The following is a 15,535-nucleotide window of genomic DNA, read 5'->3' on the forward strand; positions in this document are numbered from 1 at the left end:
TTGGATTGGTTTGCATTTCTGCAGGCAACGTCAGGAGGGGCCAAGAAGGCGGGTTATGCCTAGTTCGACGTGCTGAAGCGAGTTCGTCAGCCGGCGTCGGGCTTGTGCTTCAGCTTAGGAATCTTATCCGCAACGTGCACAAGGTCGAAGACAGGTATGGCGACTCAGAATACACGCCAGCCCACCATTAACTTCCATAATACCAAGTCAAGCATTGAGTCGACGAGTCGATCGTTCTCAAAATAGCCACACCAACTGCGAGACGAAATCCGGAACTTTCCCGGCAATTTGGACGCCCCCGTCGCGTGTGTCGCGGGGACTGATAAATGGGTAGCATTGCCAGTCTGCAACCCTTGCGGGCGGGGATACACCGAAATGGTTTTAGGGACCCTCCAATGGGCCTCGATATGCATTTGGCCCCCAACCCTTATTCAGCCCGAAGCTCGTGGCATTTCCGAACTGGGTTAGAAATGGCAGATCGTATGTCATATATGGCCTGCAGAAATCGACAAGGTTGTAACAGCTAATACTTTGAGTTCCCAGTTAGAATTTAGTACAGCTCTCGTCCAATGTAATTAAAAGTTGCACTTATTCATAGTGGTAGTAGCCACTTCCACCCTGCAGACAAGCTTTTTCCAGGCATATTAATCGGCCTCACTTTGAGGCTTGAGTGGTCAGGTAGCTCAGCTAGCTTTACGGAACGGGACGGGAGGCGTCTTGTTATTATTAATAAATGCTGCTATTACCACCCCAAGATCAACGTGCTTTCGCATTTGCGGTCCATTCGCTCATTCCGCACACTCCGGCTTATACCAAACTAGCGGGCTTTAGCCATCCACTTACGAGTTCAAGGCATAGAGTTTGATCGGCAGGTGTTATTTCTGCGTCACTCAGAATAATAACATAAAGCATCAGCAACGTTTAACATCAGTTATACTATGCCTTAGGAATCGTGGACGATGAGAATTGGTTCAACTTGCTGCATATGTAATATCAAAATATTACCCGCAGCAGCTGAAAGCAAGGTAATGCCTGGTATATCTGCACTGTTAAGTACAGGGGAAAAATATGTGATGGAATGAGGGGTTTTTTTTCGGATCGAGAAGTATGGTACTGCATTTTGGGGGCCCTTTTATGCTTTTCTTTCTTGAGAACAACTCGAGTCTACTCGCAATATTTTAATTTGGCTTTTAAAATTTGCTATAATTTTGATTTAATTGATCTCTAAGAAGGACATATGATAACATATGTATTAATTCATTGAATTGATTATATGGAAAAGAGTTATCATGATATCTAGGGCATAAGGCTTTATTTTCCCTATTCGGTGGCGTAGGGTTTGGCTATTACAGTACCGTTCGACGCCATTTTAGCATGAAACATCTGAAGTACCCTAGGATAGAATCGTATTGACTGATACCCTCTCTCGTATCTATGAACAAAGAAGCAATATCAATCGATAAGATTTGAAATGCACTGTTTCCAAACTGGAACTTTTATCGCCACTCCATAGTCTCAAACATTGCCAGACAAGATCTAGCATATTGTCATCTTGATGAGACGCTTGCCACTTGAAAAGTTGCTGGGTCTGGGCGACCTCGCCTTTTATATATGACACCATGTCTACAGAGAAGAACATCAATAATGCATGTAGGGTCGTGACTTGGGACGAACCTACAGACGCAAGAAATCCGAAGCACTGGTCGATGGCTCGCAAATGGGCTGCAACAACTATCGTCTCCGCCTTTGCCTTCATCTCTCCTGTCGCTTCGTCCATGGTTGCACCTGCCCTGGAGGATATTGGCAGAGATCTCAATGTGCATGACTCTGCTCTCAAGGCCCTTATTTTGTCCATCTTCCTCCTCGCCTATGCTCTCGGTCCACTCGTTGTAGGCCCGCTCTCCGAGCTGTACGGCCGTGTCCCAGTTTTACAACTCTCGAATCTGTTCTTTCTCGTTTTCAATATCGGCTGCGGCTTCGCCCATACGGGCCCGCAGATCATGATTTGCCGTTTCTTTGCTGGCCTTGGTGGTTCTGCCCCCTTAAGCATCGGCGGCGGCGTGTTATCAGATTGTTGGCACGCAGAGCAGCGTGGTCGAGCTATCGCTATATACTCCCTCGCTCCTCTACTCGGACCTGCCATAGGCCCAATAGCAGGGGCATTCATTACCGCAAACACGACTTGGCGCTGGATATTCTGGGGCTCGTCTCTCCTCTGCTTATCAATTCAGCTCCTCGGCCTTTTTTTCCTGCAAGAGACTTACGCGCCTAAACTCTTGGAGCAAAAAGCTCGTCAGCTGCGCAAACAAACTGGTGACGATACCTGGTCTGTCGATGGCCCAAAGGTGACAGCTCTGCACTGGGCAAGGAATATCCAAGTCTCGCTTGCGAGGCCATTCATTATGCTCGCTACACAGCCTATTATCATGGTGATCGCAATCTACATGGCTTACTGCTATGGGCTTACGTACCTCGTACTTTCATCTTTCCCTAATCTATTCATTGACCTAAATTACTACAACATGTCGACTGAGATGGGCGGCCTTAATTATTTTGCATTAGGCCTGGGATACGTCATCGGCGCAGAAATGACTGCCCGGATCAACGATTTCACATACAATCGATTAAAGAAGAGGAACAACAATGTAGGCTCTCCCGAGTTCCGGGCCCCAGTAATGATTCCTTGCTCCATCCTGTTACCGATTGGGTTTTTGTGGTACGGATGGACGGCAGAGACGCACCAGCATTGGATTCTCCCAGATATTGGCGCGTTCCTCATAGCCGTGGGTACAGTATCTGGTATTCAAACTATGCAGTCGTACATTGTGGACGCCTACCCGCGTTACGCTGCAAGCGGTATGGCTGCTGTTATGGTTTTGCGTAGTCTAGCAGGATTTGGATTTCCGTTGTTTGCGCCAGCAATGTATAACATGTTGGGGTATGGTTGGGGAAACAGCTTGCTTGCATTTGTCGCTCTCGCGATCGGGTTGCCAGCGCCCTTCTTGCTCTGGAGATATGGTGATGCGTTGCGGGCTAGAAGCAAATTTGCAGCAGGGGATGCAACGGTTGTATACTCTAAGCATGGTATAGATTTAGGTGTTAATAGGGGGCATCGTTGAGTTTTATTATCTTTTTATCTTTTTCAAAAAGCTGTATATTTATATCATATTGATAGTGAAATAATGTTTCCACGTCTAAACCCTGATACAATGCACAATGATTGGGAGAACATGAACGCATGTTTATGTTATGACTGCTATATAAATAGCATAAATATGGAGTCAATTGATATGGGGTCAAAATAGTATACCACTAAAGTGAGTATAAATGCATACCCCGAATTGCACGCTTTGACTCCCGGGTCCAGGTCATACCTAGCCCTAATTGCTCAAATAGATGGCTGTTGGAGGCTCCCGAGCCCAGTTCCTTTCCGCAAGCGGAGGAGTATTTTCTGTTATTCCGATCGCCTTGTCATTGAAAATAACACTCAACATCTTGAAACCTTGTTCTCCATATATGCAGCATTGAAAGTGCATCTAACGATTGCGTTGGTGGGCATAACCGGAGCGTTGAAGCTTAACGCTCGGCTACTATTAGCAGAGTATAGCCGCCTGGACCAAGCTGATAAGTAGGGAGATTTGGCCCCCATAAATACGGTATGCATCCTGAACCTGCCTAGCTGAATTGAGCTTGATCTACGGCACTGTAATTAGACAATCGCACATGTGTATGGTGGGGTGGGCCCGCAGGGGAAAATATCAGCGAAGATATATTGATACCAATTGTTCGCGTTCAAAGCACCCTAGAACATTGAAACTTAAAGAGTAGCGTTATTATAACGTTACTACCCTCACCATGTCTACCCCTCCGGCCCCACCACATACAATCTCCTTTGGAGACCTCCATCTGCCACGAATTCTCTGCCTGCACGGTGGGGGCGTCAACGCTGAAGCTTTCCGCTTGCAAAGTCGAGGCCTGCTCCGCTCGCTAAACGGCACGTTCAGATTTGTCTTTCCGGATGCTCCTTACCTGTCACCCGCAGATCCCAACGTCATGCCCATCTACGCCCACCTGCAGCCGTTTCGCCGTTGGTTGCGCTGGAAAGTAGAACAGCCTAACCCAGGCGCCGACGCTATTTGCCAGGACATCGACAACGTCTTGCATGACGCAATGGCCAATGATAACGCTATGGGGGCTACTGGCGAGTGGGTGGCCATTATGGGCTTCAGCCAGGGCGCTAAATTAGGTGCTAGTTTGTTGCTCCGTCAGCAGCTCCGTGCAGAGAAGCTTGGACGGGATCAAGCTGGGTCGAACTTCAAGTTCGGTATTCTCCTTGCAGGTCGCGCTCCTCTAGTTTCTCTGGATACGGATATGACGGACTCGCTCGCCTTGGCCGATGCCGATGAGCTCACTACTGGTGCCTTTGCACAGGTAACTGGCTCGTTCCTACAAGGATCAGACCACGTTCTTCGTCTGCCGACATTGCATGTCCATGGGAAGAAAGACCCTGGCATTGATAACCATCGTCGGCTGCTTACCGATTTTTGCCAGGCGGGTACGACTCGCGTAGTGGAATGGGATGGAGATCATAGAGTCGTCATTCAAGCCGCGGATGTCGCGGCTGTTGCGGACGAGATTTTGGCATTAAGCAAGCAGACTGGCGTAATATTGTGAATATTAGATAGGTTTCCATTTCCCTCAATAGTAATATAATTAGAAATATAAGATTTAAACGCCTGTTACCTTAAGCGAAATCCACGTTGTGCGGCACAGACGCGCATGGCTGAGAAGATAAGAGGTAAGACAGGCTGCAGGCCGGGAAAAATGGAGCTCGGGAGGCTTGCCCCTCAGGGATGAATAGAGTATGCGAACATCTTATGAGAAGGGCTAGGCAGCCTTCCATTCTGTATATCAGTAAGCATTTTATTTTCATCTACAGATTAAGAATTCAATCTATCATACTCCCTCGGAATGTGAAGCCAATATAACAATTGATATAGTTAGTAGACTTCAATCGCATATGATGATGGCTCCAGCAACAGATATGGAATTGTTCCTATGTGGCCCTCAGGCTCGCCTACCTCCTCCACAAGAATTAAGCGAACTTCGTCAAATCTTGTTAAATCAGAAGACCTTTTCCGAATCTTTAACAGCCACTTTGAAAGCCCTACCCGACCTTCTTCAGCAACTGACAACTTTTGACAGCACTTTGAAACAGGTCCCCGCGGCTGCATCAATCGACTTCCTTTTGCAATGGCTAGATTCAGGACTTCTATCTCAGCCTTTAGACTCTCTCCTTAATGTTGCCTCTTTGCCTTTTGCTGTTCTCTTGCAGATTGCCCTCTTTTTCAAACACTTGACCAAACACAACATTGGTCCGGATTACAGCCAGACAATCCAATCATTGCAAGAGTATGGCGTCCAAGGCTTCTGCACAGGCTTCCTTACCGCTGCTGCCATAAGCTTTTCTGAGAATGAGGAGCAATTGGCTGCATTTACCGCTATTAGCGTGCGGCTTGCTACATGCATTGGGCTTTATATTGACCAAAATGCCTTATATGCTGAGCCATCGAGTCCCGTCTGTGCTGTGTCTATTCGATGGAAGGAAGGGCAATTTTCGAAATCTCAAGTCGAAAAGCTCCTGACTGGCTATACAAATGTTAGAATCCAAAAATCACTGTTTGCTAAAGTTCAATTCTTACTCCCATATAGGCTTATATCTCATGCATCACTGATATCACATGTGTCACAATCACTGCCCAAGCCAGTGACGAGAACCTGTTGATCGAAGCACTTAGAGATGCTGGCCTTCGTGCCAAGACGATCAGTATCAACGGCCGTTTTCATTCTGCTTCTGACCACGCCACTACGGCGCAAAACCTGAAGACATTTGCAAAATCCGTCAAAGGTCTTCAATACCCTGAAGCCTCACAACTCAAAGCCCCGCTTCGGAAAAACGACACCGGGGGGGTCATCACGGGCGCTGATTATATCACTGATATTGCCATTGAGAACATCCTGCTTCATACGGCTGACTGGTACACGACCGTGCGCAACACTCTTGGTGATTCCTCCACCGACCGCCCTAGGGTGACCACTTTTGCGTTTGAAAAGGGTGTCTTACCTCTCAGTCTCGATACTACTTACAATTTCAATAATGTTAATGGTATCAACGGTGTGAATGTTGTCGATAATGTCAACGGTGTTAATGGCGTCAACGAGAGTCTCAACGCTAAATATCCTCCGCATTCAGTCGCGGTCGTTGGCATGGCATGTCGTTTTCCAGGCGCAGTCGACGTCAATGAATTCTGGGATCTTTTGGAGTCTGGCGTATCAATGGTTCGAGAGGTACCCTCAGATCGATTGAATCTGGATAGTCAGCGGTTGGCAGGTTATGGGAACACTAAGTTCTGGGGCAATTTCATCGATGACCCTGAGAGCTTTGACCACCGTTTCTTTAAGAAATCATCCCGTGAAGCAGTCTCGTGGGACCCCGAGAAAAGGATTCTGCTAGAAGTTGTTTATCAAGCCTTGGAATCTGCTGGCCATTTCGGACCTGCGGGTACAGATCGCCCAAATGACTATGGGTGTTACATTGGCGCTGTTGCTAACAATTACTACGATAACGTTGCCTGCCATCCACCGAATGCCTACTCTATGCTAGGGACCTCGAGAGCATTTTTCAGTGGCCGCATTTCTCACCAATTCGGCTTCACCGGCCCCGCAATGACTATTGATACTGCATGTTCTTCATCCCTAGTCGCAATCAATACCGCTTGCCGAGCAATTCAGTCTGGCGAATGTTCACGAGCAATCGCAGGTGGAACAAATATCTTCACCAGTCCCTTTGATTACCAGAACCTGGCTGCTGCCGGATTCCTGAGTCCATCAGGCGCTTGTAAACCATTCGATGCATCGGCCGACGGCTATTGCCGTGGAGAAGGTGTTGCTGCGGTAGTTCTCAAACCTCTTTCGAGTGCTATTAATGAAGGCGATAATATTTTAGGTGTGATTGTCGGATCGGCTGTCAATCAAAATCATAATGATGCTCATATCACTGTTCCATGCTCTTCATCGCAAACAACGGTGTACAAAAAGGTGCTTGACATGGCCAGCGCTCCAGCTTCTAGCGTTACCTATGTTGAAGCTCATGGCACTGGTAAGGCTTGCCAATATTCAATAACCTGTCAATCAAGTGGCTAAAACAGTATCTCTAGGAACGCAAATTGGGGATCCAATCGAATGCCAGAGTATCCGCGACGCCTTTGGAGGCTCTGACCGTAAAGATATTCTGCACTTCGGATCTGTCAAGGGCCATATTGGTCATACAGAAGCATCGGCCGGTGTAGCTGGGCTTATCAAGATCCTTCTCATGATGCAACGCAATACTATACTTGGACAGGCAAGCTATAGCAATCTCAACCCAAAAATACCCGTGCTTGAGCCCGACATGATGGCTATTCCAAAAAACTGTCAGCCCTGGAAGACACCTTCGAAGCTTGCTTGCATTAACAGCTACGGTGCCGCTGGAAGTAACGCTGTAGTTGCTGTCCGTGAGGCCACGCCACTCTCCTCAAAAACTCTCAGCAAGCGGCCAACCATCACCGCAAAACAACCATTCTTCATGTCGGCTTCATCAGAAGGCAGCTTGATTGCATATGCTAGGAAGCTTTTGGCCTACATAGACACCCAGAGAACAAATTCTGTGAACGCCTTCCATCTTCTATCCGACATTCTTTTCAACTTGTCGGACAGAGCCAACCATAATTTGACCTATTCGCTGGCGAAAGCTGTCACTGATCTGAATGACCTGGATAAAACGCTCCAGAATATCATCGCTGGTTCTGAGGCCCCATTGAAAGATGCCAGCTCTAGTCCACGTCCAGTGATTATAGTCTTCGGTGGCCAGGAGAATGATTTCATTGGTATTTCGGAGGATGCCGTGGATAAATCAGAATTATTACGGTCACATCTAAATGCATGTGACGTTCAATTACGATTGCTTGGTCGTGGAAGCTTATATCCAGCTATCTATCGACGTGACGGCATCCAGGATCTGCCAACTCTCCATGCAGTTCTCTTTGCAGCCCAGTATGCGTCTGCTAAGGCCTGGATTGATAGTGGAATGCGTGTCAGCGCCATCGTAGGACATAGCTTTGGCCAGTTGACGGCTTTGTGTATATCTGGATCTTTGTCTATCCAGGATGCTATGAAACTTGTGATTGGCCGAGCAGAGCTGATTGACAGCTCTTGGGGTAAAGAGCGGGGATCTATGATCTCTGTACAAGCTGATCATACGGCTGTCAAAAGTATTCTCAATACCATCAACGCCGAATCGCCCGGCGACAAGCTAGAAATTGCTTGCTTTAATCACCCGACAAACCACGTGGTTGTGGGCACAAGTGAGGCTGTAGACGCTTTTGAACGTCACATCTTCGACGACGACAGGCTTCACCAAACTATTCGTACCAAACGACTGAGAGTCACACACGGCTTTCATTCTGCCTTGACTGAAGATATTCTACCAGGACTTGAGAAGCTTGCAAACACCGTGGAATGGAACAAGCCGATAATTCCAATTGAGCTAGCAACGGAAGAGCATATCGATCAGGAACCAGGCGCGTGGTTGATTCCATACCATACGCGAAACCCTGTCTACTTCTCCTCAGCCGTTCAAAGGATTGCTAAGAAGTTTCAATCTTGCATTTGGCTAGAAGCAGGTCAAGGATCTTCCGTCATGTCGCTGGTGAAAAACAGTCTCAATGGTGAAGGCCAGCAACTCTACTGCCCGTCCTTTTTGAACGGACCCAACGCAATTACGTCGGTGGCAGAGACTGTCGTAGAGCTATGGAAAGCTGGCATCCACGTGCAATTCTGGCCCTATCATCGACGTGAACGAGGCCATTTTGAGTACAAGAGCCTCCCTCCATACCAATTCGAGAAGACTAAGCACTGGCTCCCCTTTATCGATAAAGTCACTCTAGAGCCTACCCCAGACGCTACTACTGCAGCACAGATTAACCCCATCCATGAATTCATATCGTTCTTGGAATTCTCAGATTCAAGTAAGAAGGAGGCTACTTTCCTCATCGATCCTGAGAGTGAACGCTACATGTATTTGTTGAACGGTCACATTGCGTCCAACCAAGCTCTTGCACCTGCATCTTTGTACGTTGAACTGCTTTCTCGCGCTGCAATTATCTTGACACCGAATGCAAGTTACGAAACACACGTTCTCAATATGGACTCCATGCAAATGAAAGGTGCACCTATCGGTCTCGACTCGAAGAAGAACATCTATATCAAGCTCACACGCATCACGCCAGGCGTCGATTACTGGAATTTCGAGTTTTCTAGCAAGTTAAAGCAAGGTGGTGACGACGTTCAGATTCATGTAATTGGCAAAGTTGGCCTCGGCAGACGAGACGATCCTGTGCTGGCTGATACGATCATGCAATGGAGCGCTTTAATTGGGTATAATAAGTGTCTTTCCATCATGAACTGCGAGGACGGAGAAAAGATGCAAGGTAGACACATCTACCAAGCCCTTCAGAGACTCATTTTCTTTGACGAGATGTATCACGGCATCAAGAGTATTTCATACCAGGGTCATGAAGCTGCAGGAAAGGTCGCGGCGGACTTAGACCCTAAGCTTTCTCCTAACGAGGCACTGTATGACACCCCGACTATTGACGGCATGATGCAGTTCGCTGGTGTTCTCGTCAACTATTTCGCACATCCCAGTGGAAAAGACGTCCTACTCTGCCAGGGTATTAACCGTATCGTCACTGGTGGTGCGTTTGATATTACTGCTAGGGAGTGGATCGCTTACTCACTCCTGACCGAAGACACCGATGAGCGCACCGTCAGTGATGTATACATCTTTGATAAGAAGTCTCAGAAAGTTGTGATTGCCTTCATTGGATTCGTCTTTACACGTACTTCTGTATCGGTTTTGCAGCGATCGCTTCGTAGTGTTAATACTGGTGGAGCGGGTGCTAACCCTACCCCAGCACCCGTGGGAGCAGCTCCGATACCAGGCGCTGTCTCTACGATTCCTGCAGAATCCAGTAAAGTGCCAAAGGTTATGGAGGTATTGCATAACGTTACGGATGTTCCTATAGATGAAATCGCCCCCCATTCAACACTCGAAGACCTTGGTATCGACTCGCTCTTGGTGACGGAGGTCTTGAACGAGATGCAAGTGGCCTTTGGGCTTGAGATTGACCTCAACACATTCTTGTTTTTCCCCAACGTCAAGGCTGTTTGCGATCATATTGATTCAGCTCTGGGGGTTAGCGCAGATACAAGTACTCAAGCTGCTGCTGTAGTAGAGACAAAATTAAACACCACTGCTGTTCAAAGCGTACCGACTCCTTCTCCTGATGTTGAATCGCGGCCATCTTTACAACGGGCACAGAAGGTCTTTGCAAGCTACAGAGATGCCTATGAGAGAGCTGCCGTCAAGACGGGAGCTGTCACATTCTGGGAAAATTGCTACCCTCGGCAAGCCGCACTCGTACTCGCCTACGTCGTCGAGGCATTCGCCAAATTGGGCTGCGACATGACTGTCCTCAAAGCTGGGGATACTGCTCCTATGATTCCGCACCTACCTAGACACAAGCAACTTGTACGCCAACTTTACCGTGTGCTTGAAGATTCTGGGCTTGTTGACGTGAACAATCAAGGCCAGTTTGTCCGTACAACAAAGCTTGTCGATCGTACGCCTGCCTCGGTTATCTACGAGCACATCATTCCCGAGTTCCCGCTACATACTAGTGTGCATAAAATTGTCCAAGTCGTTGGCTCAGACCTTGCAGAGTGCTTGACCGGCGAGAAGGATGGCCTCCAGCTCGTCTTCGGCAATAAGGAAAACAAGAAGACACTTGACGACCTGTACGAAAACTGGCCCCTCGTGCGCTCCGGCACGCTTGCGCTTGGAGAGTTCCTCGAGAAGGCCATGGACAAGCCAAATAAACCCGGAGTATTCCGCATTCTTGAAGTCGGTGCTGGCACAGGTGGTACGACCAAGTATATTGTCCGCCACTTGCAAAAGCTAGGCATTCCTTTTGAGTATGTCTTTACCGATTTGTCTCCATCGCTAGTTGCAGCAGCCAAGCGTACATTCAAAGATTGCCCCGAGATGGAATTCACGACCTTGGATATTGAGAAAGAACCCCAGGGATCGTGGGTTGGGTCCTTCCACTTCATTATCTCTACGAATTGCATCCACGCGACAAGAAACTTGACCATATCGCTAACTTCGCTGCGCAAAATGCTCCGCGATGATGGTGTTCTAACTCTGGTCGAGATAACACAGAACATGTTCTGGTTGGACATTGCAGTGGGACTGTTCGAAGGATGGTGGCTGTTTGAGGACGGCCGCGAGCATGCGGTAACACCTGAGTGGCTTTGGAAAGAGCACATGATCCGGGCAGGATTTAATGCAGTAGACTGGACGGACGGTGAAGAGCCTGAGGCACGCACTATTCGTGTCATTGCGGGCTTTCCAACGAGTTTGAGTGCTTAATAGATTCAATGTTGGCGTACTAGTCATTATGATATAGTAGCATTTAGCTAGAAAGTCAATTGATAGTGATAATATACTGATCTAGTACTTATTAATAAGATTTTCAGTGGAAATTTATGTTAAATGACCTATAATGCGACTGTGAAAGCCTTGAACGACAGATCTGGATTCGTAGAATTAGATATCTTTATGCTTTTGGGGCGCTCGGGTGGCGGTGCCCAAACCACCAAACCCATATCTAATCAAACCATATTTTTAAGCTTATTTTTTTAACCAATAGATAAATACATCCCTTAGTTGACGCTTTAAACCAGTTCCAATGTGTTATTCACTATTATTCTGCATCCCCTTCTATTCGCCTGAACTTAACTTAACCATCTAATCTACCACTCGGTATATCAAAAATGGTGTACATTCGTTTCTCTTCCATTCATAACTATGACTACATTCTAGATACATGTGCCCAATTTTTCATATTTAATTTAAAATGCTAATCTCTCCGAACTTGATTTATCCATTGGCGATTCCTTACCGCCATGTATCATTCTCGGTAGCAGTACTAACACTACATCCCGAAGGTACTGTATATGAGCGGTTGGGGTCACTCTCCCAAGTAACCGAGCCGTCAGACTCCTTGCGAATATACTTGTATTGGAAGGTAGTACCGGCGGGTAGGTTGATGGTTACGTACCAGAGGTGGTTGCTGGAGGTGTAGTTGCTGGCGCTGAGTGCGACGGCACTGTTGGTGTCCCAGTTACCCAGCTGCGAGATCGATCCGACAATAAAAATATTTTCACCGTAGGTGGTAGTGGCAATCTCGTCAAAGGTGACAGCAATGGAGGTGGGGGTGGTGCAAGCAGAGGTGGTGCTGGTTGTAGAAGTAGATCGAGACGTAGAGGTTGAGGCCGAGGTAGATGTCGCTGCGGTGCCGCTGGTCAGGCTAGTGGGCCAAGAAGTAGCAGTAGCGGTACTATAAGTGCCAGTGGCAGAGCCCGTGGAGCAAGAAGAAGGAACTGTGTTGGCGGAGCTGGCGCCCCAAGATGGAGGCACGATGCCACTGCGGCGCATGTTGGCCGTCAACAGGGCGGCATATGACCAGGTGAGATCACGGGCGGAGAGCTCAGAGCCGTACGTCTTATCGTATTGCTCAGAGAGGGAGCCGTTGGCCGCAGCGTGAGCCTGAACGATGCTAACATACCCGTCGGCATAGGTCTTGACCGCGCTGATGATAGCTGTAAAGGCGGAGCTACCGGAGGCGTAAGTGCCAACTGCTGCGGAGCTATAAACATCTTGAAAGAAGGCCAGAGAAGTACTGGTGATGGTGATAGAACCAACTTTGTTCCATTGGTAGATGGCATCGTATAACTGTTCGGCGGCGGCGAGATTGGACAAAAACCAGGGATTGCCATTATAGTATGAATCTTCAGGATAGCGACCAACAGCAACGGCAACGCCCTCAGCAATACCAGAATTGAGAGAATAGATGGAACGGAACGAGTCAATGTACACTTTGTGGTTCGCGAGGGCGCGAGATGAGCAAGGCTGGAAGGTGGTGTCATCGCATGTGGCCTCGGGGTCAAATGTGTGGATGCTGGCTAGAACGGTGTTGGCATCCTTGCCAGAGCGACCTCCACCAGTGTTCGCATTGATATAGGACCCAGTCCAGAATGATTGCATATAACAGAGGATCTGGGGTGCCTGCGACTGGCACCAAGAGCAGGACGCTCCAACCCTGCCAGCAAAGGTATTTCCCTCGACAAGGGCACGGTGCTGGTTAGCAACCGTGAAAAAGGACATGCTATTGACCTCCTCCCAGAGATCTTGAGATGATCAAGTAAGCAAATGATCAGCTAAATTGGGTTTGAAGTCAGAGGACGAACCATAGCCACTCTGGCTCCAGTACTGGGCAACGTAAGACAGGTCATTGCGTACAATGGGCCAGATATTATTGACAGCATAGTTAGAGTATCCATTGTCCTGCAGGAGGTGTCAGTAAAAGGTTTTGGTTTCATTTAGAAAACATACAATCAACCAGTTGCCGAAAGTAATAAGAGCGATAGCACGTAGAGCAGGACCATCCCGCTGAGGACGGCCCCAGCTGCTAGTATACGCACTCAGATCAACGTTGAACTTTGGCTCACCAAGACCAGCACCAGTCGAGAGATCACCAGAGGGATTGGAGACGGTCTGCAGATAGGCCTGTGCGTTCACATATTCCTCTATAACGGTCTGCAAAGCCAGATTTCCGTTGGTAAAGAGATCGGTGAGGACTTTTAACGTGAGAGCGGAGTCTCTCGACCAGGTGTAGTAATCTAAACTCTTAGCAGCTGATAGGCAAGGCAGGTTAAATCACTCACAGTCCGGGTTGGATGTACTGGGACTGGCGATAACTACACCAGCCTTGGCACTCTGGGCATAAGCACCGCTGGCACCAATATTTTGCAGAATTCCATTGAGGGAGAAAGTTGTCTCAGTGGCCAACCAGGCGTCCAAGCTGACTGTAGCACGAGGTGAAAGCTTAGGAGCTGCCAATGCAGTATAGCCTAGCGCTAGCGCACAGAGTGCGTAGGAAAGACGGGGCATGGAGAATATAAACGGACTCGAAAAGCCTCAAGGATTCGTATAAAGAAAGAAGAGATTGAAGGGATGAGATGAAATTGACAGAAAGGAAAACCCTGATGGCGGACCTCCTCTTTATAATGTTTGTATATTATTAAATCCTTGGGTTTGGGTCACTGTTCTTGAACACGGTTTCCGGTGAACAGACTTTAACTACTACTCTCGCGGGCAGCGTGAAGCCTTGCCGAGAATAGGCAAAAGGGTATTTACAATAAGGGTATTTACACCTTCCCTTTTTTTTGAACCCCGATTACCTGGAACGCCTTCCGGGTTCCCCACGGGGTCCACCGGCACTGGAAAACCAGATATTCTGCATGTGATGGTGGCTTCTATCCTTTGCCGAGATGGGGTTTTAGTCAATACTAATAAGTCTGAATGCCGCGGGGGAGAGGCTACAGGTCAAATCATCTTGCCAAAGGAGGTAATTCCCCGGATTTCGGCAGCATCAAACTAGTTCTTCATTGTGGCGTTCAGTATTCTGGCGTTGTAACTGGTCTTTCTATCCGAAGCCTTAAAGCACCAGTACATCCTAGCGCCGGAGTTATTACCGATTCGAATTGGGTTTGGAACTAGTTAAAAACTGGCGAAAATGTAAAAATTGCTTCAAACTTTTAATTGCCTTTCATTACTAATTTGACATGAGGAACTTGAGGGAAAAGTCTGCTCTGAGTAGTCTCTCGCATGCTGACTCTTCTCGCTCGGCATTTGCTACTATAGATTCGTAAGCGGCCGCGCGCTCTGCAATACGAGACAACGGCACCAACGAGTTAAAATCCGATCTACGCTTGTTCATAGCTCTATTTCCAAGCCAAGGTCTCTTGCCTTGGTACGAGCCCGGTGAAAGTAGCTCCCATCGTCTGTATTCGCGGAGATTGTCAAGGCTGCCTTGTTACAATCGGGAGTATCACTTGCCCTCGCCTCATATCTAAGGTCTCTTAAGCGATATGGCGATAGTACCAGGACCTGAATACTCAGAAAATACACCAGGATCTCTTGTATAGGTGGCGTTTCCTTGCTTCCGTGAAGAGAGAGAACAGGCTTCCTAAGGTGACTTCGTGATGTTATGTAAAAGTTTTTGTTCATTTGCTTTATTCATCCTTTGACGAAAGCAATAATTTCTGTCCTGATAAGTTTTGAGGATTTAATTCAACCTTTATGAACCTCCTTGCACATCATGGAGTGCACAAGACTAGCACTATTCCAGAGAAGTGTTATAACTTTTAGCCCTGCCCAACACCAGACCTGCCCATCGAAGGTGCCTATAGGCATAATGGAATCATAAGAATAAAAGAATTCTTTCACGGTCGAATTGTATTGATTATGTTACTTTCAATACGCTCTTTCATCACCGGCCCTAACTGTCTCAATTTCGGTGAAAATGATTCA

At 47.6% G+C, this 15,535-nt stretch overlaps 4 protein-coding genes across 4 annotated transcripts; 3 read left to right on the plus strand and 1 right to left on the minus strand.

Moving 5' to 3' along the window:
- Positions 1 to 1,619: 1,619 nt before the first annotated feature.
- Positions 1,620 to 3,119, plus strand: BGW36DRAFT_306808 (major facilitator superfamily domain-containing protein; the record flags this gene model as incomplete). The annotated part of the gene is made up of 1 exon (XM_046212184.1): positions 1,620 to 3,119. One exon carries the CDS (start codon positions 1,620 to 1,622, stop codon positions 3,117 to 3,119), a length of 1,500 nt encoding a protein of 499 aa, XP_046066869.1.
- Positions 3,120 to 3,855: 736 nt separating this feature from the next.
- BGW36DRAFT_401063 (serine hydrolase FSH) lies at positions 3,856 to 4,674 on the plus strand (the record flags this gene model as incomplete). The annotated part of the gene is made up of 1 exon (XM_046218703.1): positions 3,856 to 4,674. The coding sequence occupies one exon, from the start codon at positions 3,856 to 3,858 to the stop codon at positions 4,672 to 4,674; it is 819 nt and encodes a 272-aa protein (XP_046066870.1).
- Positions 4,675 to 5,026: 352 nt separating this feature from the next.
- BGW36DRAFT_364243 (putative polyketide synthase) lies at positions 5,027 to 11,530 on the plus strand (the record flags this gene model as incomplete). Its single annotated transcript, XM_046214537.1, has 3 exons — positions 5,027 to 5,659; positions 5,713 to 7,159; positions 7,218 to 11,530. 3 exons carry the CDS (start codon positions 5,027 to 5,029, stop codon positions 11,528 to 11,530), a joined length of 6,393 nt encoding a protein of 2,130 aa, XP_046066871.1.
- Positions 11,531 to 11,972: 442 nt separating this feature from the next.
- BGW36DRAFT_439886 (putative glucan 1,4-alpha-glucosidase) lies at positions 11,973 to 14,151 on the minus strand. Its single transcript, XM_046221517.1, has 4 exons — positions 13,888 to 14,151; positions 13,556 to 13,842; positions 13,411 to 13,507; positions 11,973 to 13,350 (listed from the first exon to the last, which is right to left on the minus strand). Exons 1-4 carry the CDS (start codon positions 14,111 to 14,113, stop codon positions 12,059 to 12,061), a joined length of 1,902 nt encoding a protein of 633 aa, XP_046066872.1. The 5' UTR covers positions 14,114 to 14,151; the 3' UTR covers positions 11,973 to 12,058.
- Between the last annotated feature and the right edge of the window lie 1,384 nt (positions 14,152 to 15,535).

Source organism: Talaromyces proteolyticus, assembly GCF_021365285.1.
Source record: "Talaromyces proteolyticus strain PMI_201 chromosome Unknown BGW36scaffold_13, whole genome shotgun sequence".
NCBI lineage: Eukaryota > Fungi > Ascomycota > Eurotiomycetes > Eurotiales > Trichocomaceae > Talaromyces > Talaromyces proteolyticus.